The sequence below is a fragment of the Aquarana catesbeiana genome, linkage group LG01, assembly GCF_042186555.1.
Source record: "Aquarana catesbeiana isolate 2022-GZ linkage group LG01, ASM4218655v1, whole genome shotgun sequence".
NCBI classification, from domain to species: domain Eukaryota; kingdom Metazoa; phylum Chordata; class Amphibia; order Anura; family Ranidae; genus Aquarana; species Aquarana catesbeiana.
The window spans coordinates 274,400,439-274,426,417 of NC_133324.1; the positions used below are offsets into that span (position 1 = coordinate 274,400,439).

Consider the following 25,979-nt stretch of genomic DNA (forward strand, 5'->3'; position numbering starts at 1 on the left):
TTAGCTGCGGGAGGGAGGATTTTGCTCTCTCCTCCCTCCAATAGCAATCTACTGTGGGCAAAGAGCACACGCTGAGAACACACCTCAGTCTCAGTGGAGTGTCGATGGGGCATGAGGGCAGACTGACCTTCTTGTCTCCCCTTGTCATATCCCATGACCTGAGATGGGCAGGTGTCATGCTCAGGTGTGAACTGTGGGTACAGAGAGGGTGGGGGACAAGTCAGCCCCAAACCTCCCCTCTCTGCCTCAGAAATCCCTTCCCCTAGCCTCTTAGCTACCCCACTAACTTAGGGCTTGTTTATACTTGTGCTAGTTGTAGCCCTCTAAAGAGAAATCTGCAGTGGTTGCCTTTTTCAGAGGGCATTTGACAGGCACTGAGGAGCTGCTATGTCACCTCCTCGCCACCTGTTTTAACTCCTAAATGCAATTTCGCTGCACATGCCACAATTAGCCCCATCCCTCCTCCACGTAAGGGGGTGCAGTCTACCATCTGCCCTGGGCACTGGATGACCTTATCCCAGTACTGCATGTGGCCAAGCGGTAACATCATGAGGAATTCATCAGCCTGGTAATGAAGCAGACTTACTGAACTTTTTAGGCTCCTGCATTACGTATAATTAGCAACTAATGTGCGTGATAACAAGGACCATCACACAGTGGATTTAGACAGAATCTGTACTGCACACCCTCTGCAAATCCATATGTATGTATATGCATTATAAACTGCCTAGCTCATAACTGTCCCTGATTTTGAGGGACTGACCCTCATTTAGAACAAAGTCCCTTTGTCCTCATTTTTCCCTCATTTTGGTCTGATCTATATAGCTGGATAAAAAAATGCACTACTTATCAAATTATTTTACAGTGATAAACCTTTCATCAATTTCTAAATCGCTGCATTCGTAAATTTCAAAAGCCAATATAAAGGGGAGCGGAGCCGGCAAGAGAGCTGCATGGAAGCTTCCTAATTAATTCAGCTCTCCTGAACACTCAGTGCCCAGACAGATTTTCAGCACCTTACCGCTCCAGAAACACATCTGGAAGTTCCCTAGCCCATGGAGAAACTCCTGAGGATGACCAGAAAGAGAAAGGTTGAGAGACATCCACAGAAACTCACAGAATTTCAGCCCTGGTCAGCACAGAGCAGCTCCTGTCATGGTGGTGAACAGCCACATAGAGGACATTCTACTCCCCAGTGCAGCACAGCAGTTCAGTTGCAGCATCACACCAATTCTGCTGCACAGTGATATTGAGGGCTATTTTTTTTTTTTTTTTTTAATAAAATAAAAGAAGTTATACTTATCTGCTCTGCGCATTCATATTGTACAGAGTGACTCCTCTTTGGCAGTCCCCCACCAGTGCTCTCCACTCCTTCCTGAGGGTGCCCCTTCAGCAAGCCAGATGCTGAAGGGGCACTTGCACAGGCATGCGCCTGAGCTGGGCTGTGTGCATCCATGGACACACAAAGTGCAGCTCAGCCACGCCCCCCACTCCCTCCTCACAGGATTTGACTGACAGCAGCAGGGGCCTATGGCTCTCACTGCCCCCAGTGTCTCTAGTGAGATCAGAAAGAGGGTGCAGCAGATGTGACAGCGTTGGGTCGGTGGAGGAGTCAGGCAAGAGTTTAGGGAGAGGGGCACAACAATTAGCGGGACATTTTTTACCTTAAGGCAATGCATTTAGTGGTGCTCTAACTAGAATTGCCTCTTGCAGGCAAGTGTATCCACTACCTGGTTCCTATGATGATTTTCATATGGAAAAAAACAGTACAACAGTGAACATTTAGGGTTCAGGCTTTAATTACATAACTGGTCAACGTGTTCATCATTTATTTTGAAGTGTAATAGGATCAGATACATTGGTCATATATTGTATTGGCCACATACTATACACAATGTTACAATGGACTAAAAAGAGAAATTATTTTTCCATAGTGAATTTAGTAGCTTTCATTAGATGTGCAATTTATTCAACGAACAATCATTTTTCAACAGAGTAATGCTATTTTTTGTGTTAAAGAAATCAGATCATTTGAAACAATCAAAGATATTGTATAATCAAGAGATGATTTAAGTGTTTGGCTGACATTACTGAACATCCACTGCTTTTAAAGTATATCTATACCCAAAAACAAAAGTGTAATATAATATTACAGATTACCATTTCATAGATGCCATGGCTGCATTCGTTTTCTTTTTTTCTGGCCAAGAACACTTTTTTTTTTAGCAAGTACAGAAACTACCTTTTGGTCTTGCCAGTAATACAGTTCTCTTGTTACTTCCTGGGTAGGTGAAAAACACAAAATCCCCATCCTTCTTATCTAAACTATTAGTTCCATCAATCCACCATGTAATGAACAGGAACAAAAGGTAGACGTGTTTGAAGTCCAGCTTGTGTGATAACCATGTGACTTCCATAGATGCAATGAAAAAATAAGCAAAGCCTCAGGATTAACAGATTAAAAAAAAACAAAAAAAAAAACAACCACCCCATCTAGGGACTGGTATGCTGCAATATATTCAATTCTTGTTTCTGGGTTTAGATATCCCTTCTGTTTTACAAAATTAATTTCCGTTGTGCTTGACCTTAGTTCCCCATATTTGTGCAAACCTTTAAAATTGTACAGTACTTTCAGATAACAGCTGTGTCAAATACTTTTGTCCAATGTTCCATTCCTTCAACATTTTACTGTAGAGTATTTAGGATGCTTTTTGTTAACCGGTTCCGTTGCATGGATGTTTACTATCCCCTAAATACAGCTTTTTCCAAAGCATCTGGCTTATGCGAGTATTCTACGTGAGACGGGTAGTTGGTACAGTCATAGCGACCACTTGTCCTTACATATTTTAGAAAGTCTGGAGCACCAGGACACACAACATTGTCTGCTAATAGCACTGACCCTTTCTTGAGTAAACTGGAGTCCTGCAGAGAGTGAAGAAGACAGTTACCCATCTAAAGTAGCTACAAACATTCCAGGTTTCAATTATTTACCATTATAATAAAAAAAAACAAGGTGATACCAACAACACTGAAAATTGCATAAACACACACAGGCAGGCCTTTTATGTTAAAATTATAAATTAAAAATTAACCTGTAGTACACACAGCAGCTTGCTAAGGCCTAATATGTATTATGTGAACCAAGCTGCATCAAAGTAGACCTTCAGAAACTCGGCATGGTAAGTGATGTGCTCTGAGCACATCAGTTACAAAGGTCCTCAATATAGGAGGTAAAAAGTAAGGGCGGTCCTAATGTGCTGACATAGCTCAGAATAGGCCCCATTCACACTTGCAAATTAGATGCGGGAGACCCAGCAGGGTTCCCTGCGATCAGCTGCAGGTGGAAGGCCCATTGAAAACAATGTGAGGCTAACTGTTCCCAGAGCTATTCGTGGCCTCTCCCATGTAATGCCTCAAACAGTGATCACCTGTGAATGACCGCTCTTGGGCACAGACAGTCACCCTTCCAGTGTGGCTATGATCATAATGTTTCAGCCACCATCCTATTCATATGTGTACTCAGGATGGGCTCAGAAAGAACAAAGACTGACCACAGCGTAATACAGTTTGACCGTTTATTAAAAGAAAAAAAGAGTAGTATTGCACTTACATATAAAAAAAGTAGAAATTGCATAAAAACAAATCCTGGCCGGCAAACACAGGAGCCCGTCTTCCTCTCGAACAGCATGGTGACATTAGTGCGTGCCCTCCCAGACGCGTTTCGTCATAGGTGACGTTTTCACTGGGGCACCCCATTGAAATAATACCCTTTTTTCTTTTAATTAATGGTCAAACTCTATTACTTGAGTACACCTCAAGTACGGCTACGAATTTGGGAGGCGCCTAGGGGGTTGCCAGCAACAAGGTCCAGTTCCTGTGTGTCCAACAGTCATCCTTGCAAGCTAAAGGCCGTGGCTGGGTTACAGCCAAACACCCCTTTTTGCTTGCTATTTGGTAAGCAGGCCTTTTATACGGTGGCCGGGCACTCTTTTCAATGTGTGAAGTCACTGTGGTGTCATTGAAGGATTGAATTTATGGATTACCGTTTTTACCAATGTTAATTTACATATTGTGATTGGCGCAGCTCTCCTCCATTTTCTTTGTCTAATTTGTGTGTATCCCACATTTGAGTTGCTGCCTTTGTTGGTTCTATGATTTAATAAGTCTAGCACAGTTTTTTCTTTTTCTACTCATGTGTATTGCTGGATTCAATCACAATATGATCTTTTGACCTACAGTATCTGGATGTTAACTGTTGTCAAGATCTGCACAGTATTGGATTGAACCTCTAAATTACCTTCAAGGTGTTATTTCTTACTTCTGAGTTTCACTTGGCTGAGGAGATTGAAATCCTAGTTCTGATACCTATGCAAGCGATAGAGAAATTACAAGCACAGAGAACTGTGTGAAGACAGAGGAAGGTGTGTCTGCAGTGTGAAGAGTTAATCCTAGAAGAAGCTGCGAGTTACCTGCAGACCTGGAAGCAGTTGGAGGGAGACACCACTGCTGTGAGCACTGGGCAGGAAAGCAGATGGAAAAAGATTGGGGTGATTGTAGCTTTGGAAAAGCAGCATGAGACTGGCTTTAGGGACGTTTTACACCTAACGCAGTTGGATGCATTTTGGACTGCACTCTAACTGCATAGACAGTTCAAAATCCATGCTATCTTATGAGCATTGTTCACACCATTGCAGTGCAGCAAAGTACAACATGCTGCATTTTTCTGCACCGCAAACGTGCAAGAAAGCATGCAAACACACTGCAACACATCACAGTGCACATGGAAGCCCATGGAAAGAAAGAAGAGAGTGACCTCACTGGACAAATGCAGATAGAAATACACGTGTCAACTGCTTGTAAATGCGTGTCAAATGCTTGTAACACACGCATTAAATGCATGCATAGGTGCAAGGAGAAAACATGCAGTTACTTGCAGTTTCTGGTGTGAATGGGCCCCAACTTGCAAGTAAATACTAAGAAGCCTTTTCAAATTGGAAGGGTTGCAAATCAAATGTTACAATATAGCGGCTGGGAGAGGAGACTTGCAGCATGGGGGGTTATTTACTAAAGTAAAATCCACTTTGCACTGCAAGTGCACTTGGAAGTAAAGTCGCTGTTGATCCGAGAGGGACATGCAAGGAAAATAAAAAAACAGCATTTTAGCTTGCACACGATTGGATGATAAAATCAGCAGAGCTTCCACTCATTTCAGATCTACCCCTTAGATTTAGAGCGACTGCACTTACAAGTGCACTTGCAGTGCAAAGTGGATTTGCCTTTCGTAAATAACCCCCATTGCATCTGGTTTGCTGACAGATCTCTGAAGCTCCATGCACCCTGGCGTTTAAGGGCTCATGCACACTGCAGCTGTATTTACAGGCATCTGAGTTTTTATTTAATTATTATTATTTTCATTTATTTTTTTTGAGCTTCCTTGAGCTCCTTTGAGCAGAAGCATTTTTTTCACAAACCCTCGTCTTATATTATTTTACTAATTTTTTTTTGGTGTGTTTGAGCTTCTTTGCGCTTTTTCGCACATTTTAGCACTCTTGGGCGTCTTTTCTGCTTGAAAACTCTTCTAAAAAAAATGCTAGTTTGGTGGGGGTTTCTTTTTTGCCTTCAAGTGCACATGCTTGTAAACGCCTGAAAAAGCCATAGTGTGCATGGAAACATCGGCTAACATGGAGGGGAGTTTCCAGGCAGAAAAAACGAGAGCTCAAAAAAGCTCAAAAGCCTGTAGGAGCAAGCTTCTTTGAGCTGCAGTGTGCATGAGCCCTAAGATCCTAGAAGCTGTTTTTAGCATTTTTCTTCTGCTCCTAGAAGCTAAATAGGATACACCTATGTGTCCATGCACACTACTTTAGGCTATTAGCAAATTTTTGAGCTTCAGTGTCTAGGAGCAGAAAAAAAAAATTGTTTTTGTTGAGTTTTTTTTTTTTGGAGCATTTTTCCAGCAGAAAAAAAAAAAAAACGCTGAACGCTCCTAAATGCCTCTAAACGCTAATAAAACACTCAACAGTTTTTTAGAGCTTTTTTTTGCCCTTCATGTACTGTAAAACTAACGCTCCTAATCACTCCTTGAAGCTACTAAAACGATACTACAAACTGGCACAAAAACGCTATGATCAACGTTTTTCATCGGCTCAAAAAACGCTAGGGTGCATGGAGCTTTAAGGGCCTTTTGACACAGGCTCCATACATCTTTAAGGGCTGGCTAAGGTAAAACTGACTTCTGTCAGTTTACCCACACCTACTCTGAGTCCATCCAGGTTCGGAAAAAAAGTATGCGACAGAGTGGGAGCTTTTTTAGGATTTTTTTTGTTGCTTTTTTTAGTATTTTAAGAGGTCAGTAAGGGAATCCTCCATAATTAGGCTTTACAACCACTTTTAAAAAAAATTTGTTCCCATTTAACCACTTCCGGACCGCCCACCATGTAAATACTTCGCTACTTATACACCGTTGGTATGGCAGCAAATAGCTGCCATAACCCCGGTATATCTTTAAACTGCGGGATGTCTGCTTTAATATAAAAATGGTCCCAGAGGTGGCTTCGCCACACTTTTATGGGCGGCGGGAGAGGTGCCCCCTCCTGCCTCTTCCCGGTCATTTCTGCCACTTACCGGAGAGATCGGTAGTGGCGGAAATGATCCAATCCCTTGTACAGATGGGCAGGAAGTCGAGTGAGGGCAAGATGGCCCCCACTCGACTCTATGCCCTTGGAGGACCGGAGCGACGTCAAACGTCACTTCCGCCATCTGGTCTTATTTTTTATTGTTTTTAAGTGTAAATGTGAGATCTGAGGTCTTTTTGACCCCAGATCTCACATTAAAGAGGCCCTGTCCTGCTTATTTCTATTACAAGGGTTGTTTACATTCCTTGTAATAGGAATAAAAGTGATAAAATAAAAAAAAGGGACAGTGTAAAAATAAAAAAAAAAAAAAAAAAAAAATGTAAAGTGCCCCGTCCCTCCGAACTCACGCACAGAAGTGAACGCATACGCAAGTCGCACCCACATATGTGACCGGTCACGTGTCCCAGATGATTGACATGAGGGAGGGTGGAGAGGTGATCTCCCTTCCTGCGCAGAGGGAAGTGACGTCAGGAGCCCATGCACCGAAGGAGGCAGACTACAAGGGACCCCCTAGCAACAGGCATTTAGAGGTGAGTAAAAAAAAAAAAAAAATTCTCCAAATTTTTTTTTTTTTTAAAAGCACTTTACTAATTTTTTTTGGGGGGGTGGAACTCCACTTTAAGTGGTTAAAGTGGAACTAAACCCATCGATTTAATGGTTTCAAAAAACAGTTACATTCCTGGTATGCCGGGAATGTAACTGTCACATTGGTTGTGTTCTCAACCAAACTGTCAAACCATCAAATGGCTGGTGTTAGTTGAAGATCAAACAGAGGCCAAGATGGCTGAAAATGATAGGAGGGTTTAGTTTCACTTTAGTTAGCCTTATGAGTTATGACCCTAAGTTGCAGAGTATTATTATTATTGCAGAAAAAACAGGCTCATAGCAGAAATATAAAATTGCTATAATACATGGGGGAAGGGGGGGTGTGGGTGTATACAGGTACAAGAACTGAAGTGATTAATGGTAATATACACACACACATACATACACAGTATATGTGAATGATACTGCTTTGACCTGGAGCAGAACAGATTTCTTAAAAGGCTTGGCACAAAAATTCACTTTTATTGCATTTCAATTTTAAGTTGTTTTGCTGCTGAAACCCAACTAGTGTGAGAACTGTAAGGTCAGCTTCATCTTAGGAAACTTTACATCATGTAATACGTGTGCAAAGTGAAACCTGTATTTTATGGGCTCATTCAGACCTGCAAGCTGTGTGTGGCATCTGAATGCACAGTGTCTACATTTGGATCCATGAACCCACTCCTGCCTGCATGTCAAGCTTTGACCTGTAACTGTCTGTGCTGCTACTGTGTCTGCATTTACTTCTATGGGCTGCTTGCATGCAGCTCGGAGGTGGATGCAGACACAGAAAAGGGACTCATTACCTGTCTGAAACAGCCCTAACACACACCAGTGCTAAATTTGTGAACGGAATAGTAAATGAATTGCATCCTGGAAGAACGCCTAGTCTGAAATTAGTCAGAATTTGAATACGAGCAACACTTGGCCCATGTACCCCATTGCAACTCAAATTCCATCAAATGCTTTCCTAGATAATTCTTCAGCAGCCTTGATGAAGTTACTTACTTCAAGCAATTTGGTGTCCACAAGGTATCTTTCCTTAAAATGATCAATAAACACAAAGTCTGCATGCTCCACACCATAGTCCACTCTCAATCTTGGAATGATCTTCTCTGTGGATCCTTCTATTATCTCTATCTGGAGAAATAAAGATTGACAGTTACAGCCAATTGGTTAGCATCTGTTTCTCATCATCAGAAAAACACAAGTGCAAGGAGTATCATTGTATAAACAACAGTAAATGTGGATAACATGAGCAACGGATATCTGTGACAACACATGGGGTAGACAGCATAAATTATAGTATAGATGTAAAGAAGGCCAATAAACATTTACCACTGAAGTTTTTACATTGAAGTGTATTTACCAGATTTAACAAAGTGAACAGTCTACTCCTTTTATTAAAGTGTGTGTAAACCAAAAAAACGTAATAACTTGCTGCTTTACGAGTCCCTGCTTTAGTTTTATGTTTTAGGCTTTATTTTCACCTGGTAATTCTGCAGACCACTCTTTGCTGTCTCTGCATGGCTACTTTGCACCTTTATTTTATCTGTAGTGGCAACCATGGTTGTCACACTAGGCTGGACTTCAAACATGTCTGCCTTTGTTCATCTCCATTACATGAGAATTGGTGGGATTGGTTGTTTAAACAAGGAAGATAAGATGGTTTTCTGCCTCCAGTTCAACCAACAGGACATGACAATGACAACATTTCTGCCAACACATCTAAGGACTGGTAAGCTGCAATATTACATTATATTAAATCTGCAGAGCAAAAGCTCTTGGTCCTTGGTGGTGATCCGGACAGACCTTTGTAAAGCACAACATGCAGAATGAGGCAGAGTGAAATGGGGAACGTATAGCATCGTGCACAGAGTTAAACCATGCAGAAAAGAGAATTTACAGCACATTGTACAGAATTTGGCAGTATAGAATATAAAATGTACAACATGACATTCTAAAAGAGGCAATGTGGAATAGGGAATGTACAGCATGGCATACAGAATGAAGCAGTGTAGAATAAGGAACGTACAGCATGGTGTGCAGAATGAGATGGCATACAATAGGGAAAGTAGAGCATGATATTCAAGGTGAGATGGTGTAGAATATGGAACATAGAGCATGGTATATGGAATGAGGTGTTGCAGAATAGAAAATATAAGCATTGTGGAATAGGGAACGTACAGCATGGTGTACAGAATTAGGTGTTTTGGGATAGGAAATGCACAGCACAGATATGGAATAGGGCAATCAGGCACAGGGAACCTACAGCATGGAGATTTAAAAGAGGGCATGTTGAATAGGGAATATACAGAATAGCATTCAAAATAAGTCTCGGTGGCATAGGGAATGTACAGCATTGCATACAGAATGGGGGAGTGTTTAACAGAAAATGCACAACATTGCATATGGAATGAGGAAGCACACAACAGGGATGGTGCAATATAGCATACAAAATAAGGTGTTGCGGGAAAGGGTATATACATTAGCGTGAGACAGTGAACAATACTACAAAGCACCCCAAAAATAGCTTAAAAAACAAAATCTGCAGCTCAGGCTGACCCCATCCGGATGGAAATCTGGAAGTGGATGTGCAGGAATTGGGGGGCAGGGCGCTGGAGTCAGAACCCAAGGGATGAGATGAGAAGTGTTGGGTGGAAGACCTTCTGTTCTGCTGGTCCTCCTGGGCTGCTGGACCTCATCCAGGCCTCTATTAGCACGGGAATCTCACCTGATCACTGCTGTCATTTATAAACACAGCAGCTGCCAGAGGAAGTCTTCCACTACCTGCCTCCTCTGACACATGTTGGAAGCGCAACAGCATGTACTGTGCACTCTGAACTATAGATGGCACTGCAGTGATATACTAGCGACTGTGTGTTTATATATGCTTGCAGTGGTGTATTTAGGTTTTGTGCTGCCCTAGGCCTAACTAAATGAATGCACCCCCTAATTTAAATACGACCCACCTTTCCTGTTAAAGCCAGACCCCCGACCCCTCCATCTCTCCCTAGCAGCAAAAATACCCCCTTTTAGCACAAATCCTCACCCTCATATAACCCCTTCCAGTACAAATCCCCCTTCTCAGCACAAACCCTTGCCTCAATCTCCCCTTTCCCAGCACAAATCCCCCCTCTTAGCACAAATCTTCCCCCATCTCTTCCTCCGAGCACAAATCCCCCCTCTTAGCACAAATCTTCCCCCAGCTCTCCCTCCCCGCATAAATCCTCATCTCAGCACAAATCCTCTCCTATCTCTCTCTCTCACAGCATATATCCCCCCATCTCCCCCTCCCAGCATAAATCCCCCCTCTCATCACAAATCCTCCCCCATCTCCCTCTCCCAGCATAAATCCTCCCCCATCTCCCCCTCCCAGCATAAATCCCCCCTCTCCCAGCATAAATCCTCCCCCATCTCCCCCTCCCAGCATAAATCCCCCCCCGGGTGGTAAGCAATTTTTTGCGGGCAAAGGAAGGCTGGTGTTAGTGTTTCAAACATTATGGCACCATGGTTGATATGGTGTCAGGGTCATCAAAGCGCATTGTTTCTATTGTAACATTCTAATATATAATGAAGTGTTTCAACTCACCATAATGCAGAATCAGTGGGAGCCCTGGGCGTGTCACTTGCCACATCTCCTGCCACCAGATGCATCATGTCACTTGCCACCATCGCCTGTAACCAGATGCAGCTTTTTAACTTGCCACCGTCACCTGCCACTAGATGTGGATTGTCACTTGCCACATCACCTGCCACCATTTGCAGATTGTCACTTGCCACATCACTTGTCTTGTCACCGGCCACCATTTGCAGATTGTCACTTGCCACCATTTGCAGATTTAACTTGCCACGTCACTTGCCACCATTTGCAGATTGCCACTTGCCACGTCACCTGCCACCATTAGCAGATTGTCACCTGCCACTAGATGTGGGTCACTTGCCATGCCAGCCAGTGCCACCAAATGTGCATTGTCGCTGCATTGGTGGCAGGCTGGCAGCACTGGTCCATTTAGTGAGGGCAGGAGAGCGGAGATGCAGGGTGGGCAGTGAGATGATGTAATCTCTCTGCTCCCCGCCGCACCTCCGAAATTTAAGAGGCCCGCGCTGTGAGGGCGGAAGAGTGCTGATGTGTGGCGGGCAGTGAGAGATGATGTCATCTCTCTGCTCCCCGCTGCACATCGCTCCCACATTGAAATGGCCCAGCTGTGAGGGCGGAAGAGTGGTGATGGGCGGGCGGAGAGAGATGATGTCATCTCTGCTCGTCTCTCTCCTCCACCTCCAATGCCGCCTGCCGCAGCCGCGACCTGCTGAGACTTGGGGCTATGGGCTCCAGATTCGGGGCTCCAGCCTCGATAGCCACCCCCTGGCAACGCCTATGCACCCAAGTATGGAAGTTGATGGGACACCCAAATGGCAGCGAAGTATTGGCATTTTGGAGTTCCGAGGGAGACGGGGGGATGTTAAGCACATTCGATTTTTTTGGGTTAACATGTAGGCCGGAGATGTGGGCAAAGCTCTCTAATAGTGAAAGCAGGTTAGGGGCAGAGGTGTGGGGATAAGATAGGAAAATTAGTATGTTGTCCGCAAACAGGCATACTTTGTGTTGGTGTCCACCGAGTTCTATCTCTCTAACATCAGGATCCGATCTGATCAGTTGCACCAGAGGTTCAATGAGTAAGGTGAACAACAAAGGGGAGAAGGGACAGCCCTGCCTGGTGCCTCTCCAAATATCAAACATTGTGGATTTATAGCCGGCGTACTTGATGTATGCCCACGGGATATTATAGAGGGAGGAGACCCATGTTAGGAAATGACACCCAAAACCCCAGCGTTGAAGAGTGTATTGTAAGTATGGCCAAGTGACTTTCCTAATGTCTAGAGATAGAAAGCATGTTGGGATGCGTCTAGTTTTGGCAGCGTGAGATAGGAGGAGGGCGCATCTAACATTGTCGCCGGCTTGACGAATGGGGACAAATCCTGTCTGATTGCGATAGATTTGTTAGCCTATGATGGTATTCAAAGGTGTTACTATGATTTTGGCTAACAGCTTAATGTCGAGATTCAGGAGAGAGCTGGGGCGATAGTTTGTCCAAGAGAAACGGTCAGATCGAGGTTTGCGTAACATGGAGATTATGGATATTAGTGTCTCAGATCTAAATGAGTGTCCCTTCAGCAGAGAGTTGAAGGCGCTTGTTAACATAGGAGTCAAAATGGATAAGAATTGTCTATAATTAGTTGCCGAAAACCCATCAGGTCCCGGTCTTTTACACGGTTTCAAAGCTTTGATGGCTAATGACACTTCCTCATCTGTAATACCTGTAATGCTGTTCTCCTACATGTATGCTGTTCTCCTATGCATGTAAAGCTGAATTCTACAATCCTCAACATCTCAGTGCCTCATCATAACACATCACATAGTTGCCAACATTGCAAAAAATATGTGGGACACTTTTTTGGCTGTAGGCGGAGCCGTACAATAATTAGGGGGTGGGGCATTTGTTTGTAGGCGTGGCTTAGCAAAAAAATACAAGTGCGTCGCCCGAAACACGCCGCTGCAAAAAATGGGCGTGGCTTACGTGAAATAGTGGGAGTGGCTTAAATGGGCGTGGCTCAAGAGGGTGTGGTTAGAGTCTGAGATGAATGAGGGATGGAGAGGGAAAGGGGGAGAGGGAGAGGGAAAGGGGGAGAGGGAGAGGGAAAGGGGGAGAGCGGAATGACGGGACAGCAGCCCCAGATCCTACACAATAAAAATATGTGTATTCTAGAAAGTTTAACAATCAGCAGATAAAGATACTCCAAACACCTAGTGTTAACGCTTCAATCATCCCGCCACCAGGGTTGTTATGGTGTCAGGATGATTGAAGCGCATTATTTCTATTATTACATTGTAATATAAAATTAAATCATTCAACTCACCATAATCCCTGAGTGTGTCACTAGCCACGTCGCCTGCCACCAGCAGAGTCTGACCTTGCATCAGGTGCCCCCGGCAGAGTCTGTCCTTGCATCAGGTGCCCCCCGGCAGAGTCTGTCCTCGCATCAGGTGCCCCCAGCAGAGTGAGTATAGACCCCCTCAGTGCAGACCCCCTCAGTGCAGACCCCCTCCATCAGTGCAGATCCCCTCCATCAGTGCAGACCCCCCCTCTATTAGTGCAGACCCCCCCTCTATTAGTGCAGACCCTCTCTATTAGTGCAGACCCCCCTCAGTACAGCCCCCCCTCTATTAGTGCAGAACCCCCTCAGTGCAGCCCCCCCTCTATTAGTGCAGCCCCCCTCTATTAGTGCAGACCCCACCTCAGTGCAGCCCCCCTAAATTAGTGCAGCGCCCCCCTCAGTGCAGACCCCCCCTCTATTAGTGCAGACCCCCCCTCTATTAGTGCAGCCCCCCCCTCTATTAGTGCAGCCCCCCCCTCAATTAGTGCAGCCCCCCCCTCAATTAGTGCAGCCCCCCCTCAATTAGTGCAGCCCCCCCTCAATTAGTGCAGCCCCCCCCTCAATTAGTGCAGCCCCCCCTCAATTAGTGCAGCCCCCCTCAATTAGTGCAGCCCCCCCCTCAATTAGTGCAGCCCCCCTCAATTAGTGCAGCCCCCCTAAGTGCAGACCCTCCCCTCGTCTAGGAGCGGCCGGTGTTCTGCCGAGAAAGTTCCCCCTCGGCAAGTAAGGACCCCCTGTACTGCGCAGGCGCAGCGCTTGTGCAGTATGAGCTGGCTGAAATAGCCAAGCTGGGGAACTTTTCGGCAAGACACGGGGGCACCGTGTTTTCAGTGGAGAGGGGAGGGGCCGTGCAGCTAAAGAAGCCGATTCATTGGCTGCACGGATCGAGCCCCCTTCCTCTCTCCACTGACCTAACACTAGGGGGAAGATCGAGCGGCAGCGCTGGCCGCCATTTTGCTAGAGCCAGCTGCTCCAAAAATTAAAAAAAAACAACATTCCCGATTTTCCTTATGGAAAATCCCAATTCGGGACAGCCTCCAATCGGGACGAGGGTCCCAAAATCGGGATTGTCCCGGGAAAATCGGGACTGTTGGCAACTATGACATCACCAACAGGTTATGGGCCCAGCCAATAAACAAAATACTACAAGCTGGCAAGTGCTGAATCCAAGCTGCTGAAAGATGGCAGATTTGCAATCACAAAGCTGAACAATTCGATCCACCTGCTGTAGAAGTTGAAGCTGGAGATGATGCTAAACAAATAATGATAATTTTATTTTTTATATTTTTATTATTATTATATTTGCTATCAATTGTATCTTAGATGAAATAATAGGTTTTAAACACTAGATGGCACATTATGCTGCATAGGTTTTTCTATTTATATTGCACGTATGAATTCTCTATTACCTGCTTTGGGTGTCCGTTTATGAAGCAGTGAAATCTATTCACTGCTTCATTCTCCGGCATTCACAGTGAAGATCTTTCTCCTCTGTGTGCCAGTTTATGAAGCTTTGTAGATCGCTTCACCTTCTGAGGAGTGAAGCGATCTACAAACGCTTCTAAAAGTGGAGAACGGCCCCTGATACTGGAATCTCATGAGACTTTATGAGATTACAGCACCAGAAATTCACCGAAACACCAAGATGTCAGTTTATTAAGCAGTGATAAATTATCACCGCTCAATACAGGGACAGACGGCGTGGATTAATGTTAATAAAATAATGAGTCCCCCTATATTATATATACATGTATATACACACATATATATATATATATATATATATATATATATATATATATACACACACACACATATACACATTATATGTATATATGTATATACATAAATATGACAGGGGGACATGCTTACAGTGTTGGGGGGTCTGAACGAGGCATAAGGAAGTTAAAAATCTTTCTCCTTCCCCCTCAGATCCCCCGAGATTTCCTCTTCACTCCCCGATTCACCACCTCTGAGCTGGTGAACCTAGGAGTGTGAATTCTGACTCAGATCGCCAGTGAAGCGGTGAGATCACCGCTTCATAAACTGGCCGTTACTGTGTCATTCATGAGGGTTCTCCATGTGTAGAGATAATCGGCGGGAGAACAAGTTCAAACATGTTCTCCCCCAATTATCACTGTTTCATAAACGGTTTATGGACTGTGATCAGCGGCGATCCTCGGGATCACCGCTGATCACTGCTTCTTAAACGGACACCTTGATCACAAGATGGCCCCTATAAGCGTGATGATGGTTTTAATTATGGGTTTTGCAATAAGAAATTTTGGTATGGTAAATTTTGTAAATGGCAATCAGAATATGCTCATGCAATAAATAATATATTTTTGTGCATGCAATATGTTTATTGTTGAAGATAAGAAGTGCAAATTAGTATGTGCAGTAGTGAGGTATATAAGCAACTTTTTGGAGGGTGTCACTTCCTCTTGATAAAGTCCAATGGGATCAAACACGTCAAGGAAGTAAGGTCATCATAGGATCTGATAGTATGTCACAAGAACAGGAAGTTGTGGTGTGGCCATCTTTGAATGGATGTGTTAATGGTTCTCTTGTATATGTAAGCATATTGGAAAATACATATATGTTTTTTGCTTAAACATACTACACTATTGGAAGCTCTTTTTTATGAGGTGGATTGGAGAAAGTATAAGAGAATAGTAGAGTGGAGAATGGGTGTGTTCTAGACAGATTGTGATCGCAAGGCTCTGGTAAGGTTCCACTGCATGGAGAGGATACCTGGTGGTGGAAGACTGATGATAAATAATCTGTGGGGAGCACAATTTTGGTTTGATAATATCTTGCTATGGTGATTTTTGTTTTCATATGTCCATGAAGAATTATTGAACGGAAGGTGTGAAAAGCAGTGGGGGGGGGGGGGAGGGGGGGGGAGAGTGACACTGGATTTTTGTTGAGCATAAGTGTAATTTGACCCGTTACATAGTTGCCAACAGTCACGATTTGGCCAGCCAGAATCCCAGAAAACAGGCTTTGTCCTGGGCAGGAGCCGGACTGGGCGAGGGTGTCTGGTCCCCCATAACAAAGGTCGAATCGCTCCACCGTCCCCCAGTGCCATCCTGAGCTGCCCACATAGTAAGCTGAGTGGGCTGGTAGTCGGAGAGAGAGGGAGGGATGTAGCAGACAACTTGAGTCAGCTACTGGCTGAGGAGGTATCAGGAGGCGGGCTGCAGCACATCCCAGCCAATGGGTGCTCTGTCTGGCCTTTCTGTCCCATCCAACGGATGCGCTGGCACCATTATCGGCCGTGTGCATGGAGCTGCTGTGGAGCCGCGTTACTGTCTGGTGAGGTGAACAGTACTGAAATCTGTGAAGAACAAAGTATAGCCGAACCTGTATGCAGCAGAGTCTCTTTCTCTCCCCCCCCCCCCCCCCCAGACACAGCAGCCACAGCACGGAAGGGGATGAGGAGGTCTTTGGCATCCGTAAAGCCAGGTCATCATTCGGCCATGGGTTTTTCCAAGCTTAAAAGCAACACCAAGAAAACTGCCAGCATACCCAATCTAGGTAGGCAACGGACTGTGTTCCTGTAATACTTCTAGTCTAACTGCTGACAGGAAATTACATTTGCTGGGACTTGTAGTCCTTCAGAATTGTCTCAGAGGATAGCCTAGGCCCTCCATTCCTCTCTCTCTCTATTCCCCTTTCTTTCCCCCTCCATCCCTCTTTCTCTCTTTTCTTTCCCTACATTTTACCTCATCCTTCACTATGCAAGTTATCTCACACTCTATTTAACCACACCCCTTTAAGACACACTCATTATTTAGTGTACCACACCCATTTTTGCCTTCGCGCGTCACATTTTTAAAATCCTGCTAGGCCGCGCCTAAAACAACTGCCCCACCCCTAATTAAAATACTCCGCCTACAGGCAAAAAAGTGTCCCCAAATATTTTTGGAGAATGTTGGCAACAATGCCATTATACAGAAGGGCTCTCACTATCTTGTGAGCATTTAAGATATTGGTGAGAAGATCACTTGAAGAGGATTGTTGATAAAAGGAGCTTTGCACATGACGATGTGCTAGCACTGGAAATAGGACTATCAATACAGCAAAAGGAAGGCATTCTGGTGGGCTACAGCGAACAAAGAGATATGTAATCTTCTACCTAAAAACGGACAATACGGATGTTTTGATATGAGGGACAAACCAGTGAGTGCCCATTATCAAAGTGGGGCTGCAACAAGTGCCTCCCCAAGATAATGTTGGGAAGTGGGGAAGAGGAAGAGGTAGAAGCAGAGGAAGAGGATTTTCAAGGAACTAAACAGACCAGAACCAGTTGTTTCAACTGTGTCAGGAGGGCCACTGGAAAAATCAATGCCCATATGAACCTTTTGACCAACAACAAAATAGTCAAGCCCCTGCCCAGATACAGAACCCTCAGCCAAATCAGGGAGTGAAATACCCCATCCCATGGACTCAGCCTAAACCACAACAGCAATGAAGCTGCCCAGAAGGTAGTATCCCAGCATTCCCCCTGGTCTCTCGCTCCTTTGATGAACAACCAATAGTGACTTTGCATGTCCAAGGAAAGCTAATTCTTTTCCTTCTCGATTCAGGCGTGACTAAATTGACCCCGAGTGAGGATTATTACAGAGGAGAGACAACTAATGCTGAGCCTTCGATGGGAATTAATTGGATACTCACCAAAACTTTCCAAACCCCTCCCCTCCTAGTAGTAAATGTAGAAGGCGGATCAGTGTTGTTGCACCACAGTTCTAATACAGAATAATACCAAACTACCCTGTCAATCTTTTGGGGAGAGACCTACTAGGTAAATTGGGGATTAGAATAGAGATAACTAATCAGGGAGGTGCAATTGCTCATTCTAAAAAGGTCCCCATATGGCCCATAATGCTAAATACTGAAGTACAGGAGACAGACACAAGACTTCCCAGTGATTCTGACAAAGTTTGGTCAGAGAGCGCTCTAGATGTAGGGCTCATATCCTGTACCCCATATAAGGCCACTCTCAAGGAATGGGCACAACCCGTTTACCACAAACAGTATCCATTGTCAAAAGAAAAAGAGGAAGGCATTGCCCCTATGGTAGAACACTTCTTAAAAGGCATTCTAAAAGAAGTTGTATCCCTCTACAACAAACCCATCAACCCAATTTAAAAGCCGGATGGCAGTTATAGGTTTGTTCAAGACCTTCGAGCTATAAATAACCTGGTGGTGCCCATTGCGCCTATAGTGCCTGATGTGACATCACTCCTTACATCCATACCATCCGATGCAGAGTATTTTTCTGTGATTGATTTAACAAACTAATTTTTTAGTGTTCCTGTGGATGAGGAGACACAGCCAATCCTGTATTTGTTTAAAAAAAAAAAAAAAAAAAAAAAATCGCCAGATGACCTGGTGTTGCATGCCCCAGGGCTATGTAGACTCCCCTGTAGTCTATTCAGTGGTCCTCCAGGCAACTCTGCAGTCCTGGACACCCTGGCATGGTTCCGTCCTACTCCAATATGTTGATGATTTTTGTTGTGTAGTCCAAGCCAGGTTGCATGCAAGGAGGATGGGTTTAGATCTGTTACATTGGTTAGCAGATAATGGTCACAAGGTTTCTAAGAAAAAGCTACAATGGTGTCAGGAGACTGTTGAATACCTTGGCTTTGTACTCTCCAAAGGATAAAGGAAAAATCAGTCATAAGAGAGCTGCGGCTCTCATGGGTCTGCCCCGCCCACTCACTAAGGACATGCTGTCCTTTCTTGGTATGATTGGTTACTGCCGCCAATGGTTACCTGATTGTTGCTACTATGATAATCTCCTGAGACAAGCCACAGGCACTGACATGCCAGATTGTGTGCAATGGAACGATGAAATGTACAATGCTTTTGTGTATCTTAAAATTGCAATGGTCACAGCCCCTGGTTTTGGATTAACTGAATATGGCAAGATGTTTCACGCATTTGCCAGGGACAACTGTAAAACAATGGCGGGGGTCCTAGCGCAGAAGAATGGGGGCAAACTCCGCCCTATTTCATTTTTTTTCAAGGGTGGTGCCTATGCCGATACAGGGCATGCCGGCGTGTCTCAGAGCTCTGGCATCCTGTGCGATGGTGGTGGAAATGGCTCCTTCATTCACTCTAGGACATGCCACCACCCTACACACCACTCAATGTATCCATACTACTAAAAACTATCCATACCCAGCACATGTCAGCCCAGAGGCTGAGCGGTTATGAAGTAATTTTACTTTCTAACCCAAAATTTGGGATGAAATATGCCTCTCCCACTTCTGGCCCAGCTCCAATCCTGAATGCCTTGGCAGGCTTGAAAGGTGAGGAAGATGAGTTAGTGCCTCAACATGAATGCATGGACCTCATCCACCAAGACACATCCCGCAGACCAGACATGTCTTCAACTGCTCTCCCTGGAGCACAGAATCTCTTTGTGGATGGGTCTTGTTCAAGACCAAATGATAAACATACCATGCTGGGTATGCTGTTGTACAGTTGCCAGATAAAATACTGGAAGCAAACTCTGTCCCATTAAAATCAGCACAAGCTGCAGAGCCAATAGCCCTCGCAAGAGCTTGTCAGCTTTTTGAAGGACAAAATGTAAACATATACACTGACTCAAAATACGCTTTCGGGGTAGTGCACGATTTTGGGATCATATGGCAAAGAAGGGGCTATACAGCAGCAGATAGTAAGTCAATTTCACATTCCACACTTGTCACAAGCTTGTTGGAAGCCATACAACTACCAAAATCCATTGCTATTTTGCACTGTAAAGCACACACAGGTCAGCAGGATGACATAGCCAAGGGAAATGCCCTTGCAGACAAAACAGCTAAAGAAGCAGCAGCTACACCACAAGCGATCATACAAATGCTATTACTTTCACCAGAAATGCCGAACCGCACCGAGAAACAGGAGTATCCCTTCGGACCCCCAACCACAGTGATCGCAGTTACCCGCACAGCTATTCTGACAGAGGGACAACAGGCCTGGATTCATACCAGTCACGTGAAAAAGGTGAACTAAACCCCCAAGAGGAAGACTAAAGACAAAGGAGGTGAAGTAAGCAGTGAAAATCCTCGAATAGTGAGTGAAGCACGTGGTCAAGACTCTGAAAAAGATGACCCTGCTTATTTCACCACAGACTTCTGGGAAGGCCTTGTGCCTCCTATTCTTGATCACTTTGATTGTGTTCCTACCCACATGGATCATAACTAACTGTATATATCACCCAGAGGACTTGGGTGCCACAAAAAGGCATATGTGGAGCACAACCTATACATGACACATGTAACAGGTCAAAAAGAGAATCATTGGGAGAAAATGAGATAGGGGAAGGGTTAACCACATTCCATGATAAAATGTTACTGATGAAGTTCAAATATGCATATGCACAAAAATCAGGTTTTGAGAAATGTTGGATATGTAGTAAATTGCATCCTGGTACAGCACGTATTCCCCTTATGGCTGTAGGTTTAAAATATCACCCTTTTTTTAAATGAAACTCCTCCCATTGTTTTAACCAACATATCAAGTTTATATGAAAACAACACCGTTACTTTTCCAATAACTGGTAGAAGTCATTTCCCTGACTGGTGTTTCAATTTAGGAAATGACACACAGACTAACCCCTCTACATGCAGTAGGTCAATATTCAACATTTCCACATGTAAACCTAAGGGAAACTCTGCCTGTTCACTGTTCCATATATCTGATCCTGATTTAAAAAATACCTTTTTTAACTTTTCTTCCCTCCCTGATAATGTAAGTGCTATACTACACCAATTCACAATCCCAGCACAGGACAAGTACACTCACAGGCTTATCGCTGAGAAAACATTTGCACTAGGACAAAAATATCTACTGTCCCTTGCAAAAGTATTCACCCGCTTGGCATTTTTCGTGTTTTGTTGCCTCACAACCTGGAATTAACATGGATTGTTTGAGGATTTGCATCATTTAATTTACAGAACATGCCCACAACTTTGAAGATGTTTTTTTTTATTGTGAAGCAAACAACAAATAGGACAAAATAACAGAAAAAGTCAATGTACATAACTATTCACCCCCCTAAAGTCAATACTTTGTAGAGCCACCTTTTGCGGCTATCACAGCTCAAAGTCGCTTTGGAGAAGTCTCTATGAGCGTGTCACATCTTGCCACTGGGATTTTTGCCCATTCCTCCTTGCAAAACTGCTCCAGCTCCTTCAAGTTGGATGGTTTGCGCTTGTGAACAGCAATCTTTAAGTCTGACAACAGATTTTCTATTGGATTGAGGTCTGGGCTTTGACTAGGCCATTCTAACACATTTACACGTTTCCCTCTTAAACCACTCAAGTGTTGCTTTAGCAGTGTGTTTGGGGTCATTGTCCTGCTGGAAGGTGAACCTCCGTCCTAGCCTCAAATCACACACAGAGTGGTACAGGTTTTGCTCAAGAATATAACCTGTATTTAACACCATCCATCTTTCCCTCAACTCTGACCAGTTTCCCAGTTCCAACTACTGAAAAACATCCCCACAGCATGATGCTGCCTCCACCATATTTCACTGTGGGGATGGTGTTCTTTGGGTGATGTGATGGGTTTGCGCCAGACATAGCATTTTCTTTGATGGCAAAAAAGTTCAATTTTAGTCTCATCAGACCAGAGCACCTTCCTCCATACATTTTGGGAGTCTCCCACATGCCTTTTCGCGAGCTCAAAACATGCCATTTTGTTTTTTGCTGAAAATAATGGCTTTCTTCTGGCCACTCTGCCATAAAGCCCAACTCTATGGAGCGTATAGCTTATTGTCGTCCTATGTACAGATACTCCAGTCTCTGCTGTGGAACTCTGCAGGTCCTCCAAGGTTACCTTGGGTCTCCGTGCTGCCTCTCTGATTAAAGCCCTCCTTGTCCGGACCATGAGTTTTGGTGTGCGGCCATCTCTTGGCAGGTTTGCTGTTGCGCATGTTCTTTCCATTTGGTTATGATAGATTTGATGGTGCTCCTAGGGATCATCAAAGATTTGGATATTTTTTTTATAACCTAACCCTGACTTGTACCTTCTCAACAACATTGTCCCTTACTTGTTTGGAGAGTTCCTTGGTCTTCATGGTAGCGTTTGGTTAGTGGTGCCTCTTGCTTAGGTGTTACAGCCTCTGGGGCCCTTTCAAAAAAGGTGTGTATATGTAATGACAGATCATGTGACACTTAGATTGCACACAGGTGGACATCATTTCACTAATTATATGACTTCTGAAGGTAATTTGTTGCACCAGAGCTTTTTATGGGCTTCATAACAAAGGGGGTGAATACATACGCACATGCCAATGATCAGTTTTTTATTTCTGAAAAATAGTTTTACGTATATATTTTTCTAATTTTACTTCACCAACTCCATCGCATATAATTCAGACCAAAAAAACATTGAACTAAAGACTGTTACAAAATAGGCAAAAAGCCAAGGGGGGTGAATACTTTTGCAAGGAACTGTATGTGTGTTGTAGGAGGGGATGTTATCCTTGGGTCCCTCTCCATGTCCAAGGATGGTGTTGTTTGGCCTCTTTAGTCCCAATTATGGGAGTAATGGGTAACAATAAGGAAGACCACCTACTTGAGGCCAGTATGTATCCAAGATACCCTTAGGCATAAAATGAAAAGAGAATTGTTTACTAAGGGAGACCAGGCCTGGGCCTGGTTCCCTTCATTGACAGGGTGGGGAATAGATATGAGGAGAAAGCTAAAATAATTACTCTAGGATTATTGATTATATTACGGAAAAGAACTTGCTCTATTAAGTATTGAGCAAAGGGCACTCATAAAGAAGGTAGAATTACATGATATGGCCATCGATACACACACATACACATACAGTATCTCACAAAAGTGAGTACACCCCGACATTTTTGTAAATATTTTTGTATATCTTTTCACGTGACAACACTGAAGAAATGACAATTTGCTACAATGTAAAGTAGTGAGTGTACAGCTTGCATAACAGTGTAAATTTGCTGTCCCCTCAAAATAACTCATCACACAGCCATAAATGTCTAAGCCGCTCGCAACAAAAGCGAGTACACCTCCAAGTCAAAATGCTTAAATTGGGCCTAATTAGCCATATCACTCTCACTCTCTCATACTGGTCACTGGAAGTTCAACATGGCACCTCATGGCAAAGAACTCTGAGGATCTGAAAAAAAAAATTGTTGCTCTACATAAAAATGGCCTAGGCTATAAAGAAGATTGCCAAGACCCTGAAACTGAAATGCAGCACGGTGACCAAGACCATACAGTGGTTTAACAGGACAGGTTCAACTCAGAACAGGCTTCGCCATGGTGGACCAAAGAAGTTTAGTGCATGTTCTCAGCGTCACATCAGGAGGTTGTCTTTGGGAAATAGATTTAGGAGTGCTGCCAGCATTGCTGCAGTGATTGAAGAGGTGGGGGGGTCAGCCTGTCAGTGCTCAGACCATACGCCGCACACTGCATCAAACTGGTCTGCATGGCTGTCATCACCACTTCTAAAGATGATGCCCGCAAACAGTTTGCTGAAGCAGACTAAGGACATGGATTACTCTGGAACCATGTCCTGTGGTCTGATAAGACCAAGATAAACTTATTTGGTTCAGATGGTTTCAAGCGTGTGTGGCGGCAACCAGGTGAAGAGTACAAAGACAAGTGTGTCTTGCCTACAGTCAAGCATGGTGGTGGGAGTGTCATGGTCTGGGGCTGCATGAGTGCTGCCGGCACTGGGGAGCTACAGTTCACTGAGGGAACTGTATCAACATGTACTGTGACATACTGAAGCAGAGCATGATCCCCTTCCTTTTGGAGACTGGGCCGCAGGGCAGTATTCCAACATAACAACCCAAACACACCTCCAAAACGACCACTGCCTTGCTAAAGAAGCTGAGGGTAAAGGTGATGGACTGGCCAAGCCTGTCTCCAGACCTAAACCCTATTGAGCATCTGTGGGGCATCCTCAAAGGGAAGGTGTAGAAGCGCAAGGTGATGTCGCATGGAGGAGTCGGAGAGGACTCCAGTGGCAACCTGTGAAGCCCTGGTGAACTCCATGCCCAAGAAGGTTAAGGCAGTGCTGGAAAACAATGGTGGCCACACAAAATATCGACACTTTGGGCCCAATTTGGATATTTTTAACTTAGGGGTGTATTTACTTTTGTTGCCAGCGGTTTAGACATTAACGGATGTGTGTTGAGTTATTTTGAGGGGACAGCAAATTTACACTGTTATACAAGCTATACACTCACTACATTACATTGTAGCAAAGTGTCATTTCTTCAATGTTGTCACATCAAAAGATAATAAAATTTACAAAAATGTGAGGAGTGTACTCACTTTTGCGAGATACTATATATATATATATATATATATATATATATATATATATATATATATATATATATATATATATATATATATATACACACATACATATATATATATATATATATATACAGTGGGGCAAAAAAGTATTTAGTCAGCCACCAATTGTGCAAGTTCTCCCACTTAAAAAGATGAGAGGCCTGTAATTGTCATCATAGGTATACCTCAACTATGAGAGCCAAAATGTTGAAACAAATCCAGACAGACAATCACATTGTCTGATTTTTGAAAGAATTTATTTGCAAATTATGGTGAAAAATAAGTATTTGGTCACCTACAAACAAGCAAGATTTGTCTCTCACAGACCTGTATCTTCTTCTTTAAGAGGCTCCTCTGTCCTCCACTCATTACCTGTATTAATGGCACCTGTTTGAACTTGTTATCAGTATAAAAGATACCTGTCCACAACCTCAAACAGTCACACTCCAAACTCCACTATGGTGAAGACCAAAGAGCTGTAGAAACAAAACCGTTTCTTTTTCTGTTTAAATTGTAGCCCTGCACCAGGCTGGGAAGACTGAATCTGCAATAGGCAAACAGCTTGGTGTGAAGAAATCAACTGTGGGAGCAATACAGGGGGTCCCCGGGTTACAAACAAGTTAGGGACTGTAGGTTTGTTCTTAAGTTGAATCTGTTTGTAAGTCGGAACAGGTACATTTTTTAAGTGTAGCTCCAGACAAAAAAACTATTTTTAAGCTTTTTGGATAGCATAGGGAAGGGTTAACACCCCTGTAACATTTGTTTTGCTGTGTATGCCCCTGTTCAGAAGATTTCACCTCCCTTTCTGTCCCAATGACAATTGGATTTTGAAAATTTTGGGTTGTTGTGGAAACAAGGATTGGTGATAAAGCATCAGTGGAGGACCTTTTCCCCATAATAGCTCTTACAGGACTGAATTTCCCTTCCTAGGGGTAGATTTGCTCTCACTTCCTGTTGTCTCCCTCCGTTTGTAAGTAGGAGTCGTTTGTAAGTCGGATGTTTGTAACTAGGGGACCCCCTGTAATTAGAAAATGGAAGGCATACAAGACCACTGATAATCTCCCTCAATCTGGGGCTCCATGCAAGATCTCACCACATGGGGTCAAAATGATCACAAGAACGGTGAGCAAAAATCCCAGAACCACACGGGGGGACCTAGTGAATGGCCTGCAGAGAGCTTTGAGTGCAAACCTTCTCCCATCAGCAAGGGCACTAAAGATGAAAAGTGGCTGGGTCTTTCAGCATGACAATGATCCCAAACACACGGTCCGGGCAAAAGAAGCATTTCAAGGTCCTGGAGTGGCCGAGCCAGTCTCCAGATCTCAACCCCATTGAAAACATTTGGAGGGAGTTCAAAGTCCTTGTTGCCCAGCGACAGCCCCAAAACATCACTGCTCTAGAGGAGATCTGCATGGAGGAATGGGCCAACATACCAGCAACAGTGTGTGACAAATTTGTG

At 44.0% G+C, this 25,979-nt stretch overlaps 1 protein-coding gene across 2 annotated transcripts in view; it reads right to left on the reverse strand.

Annotated features, from left to right (window-relative positions):
* Positions 1-1,777: 1,777 nt before the first annotated feature.
* The window catches only part of LOC141141095 (catechol O-methyltransferase-like), a 61,670-nt gene continuing 37,468 nt past the window's right edge, over positions 1,778-25,979 (reverse strand). For both annotated transcript variants that reach the window (XM_073628814.1, XM_073628808.1), the window contains exons 4-5: positions 8,226-8,357; positions 1,778-2,922 (exon numbers count right to left, since the gene is read on the reverse strand). In XM_073628814.1, coding sequence (XP_073484915.1) covers positions 2,743-2,922; positions 8,226-8,357 — 312 coding nt within the window. In that variant the 3' untranslated portion in view covers positions 1,778-2,742. The remainder of the gene's footprint in view (positions 2,923-8,225; positions 8,358-25,979) is intronic.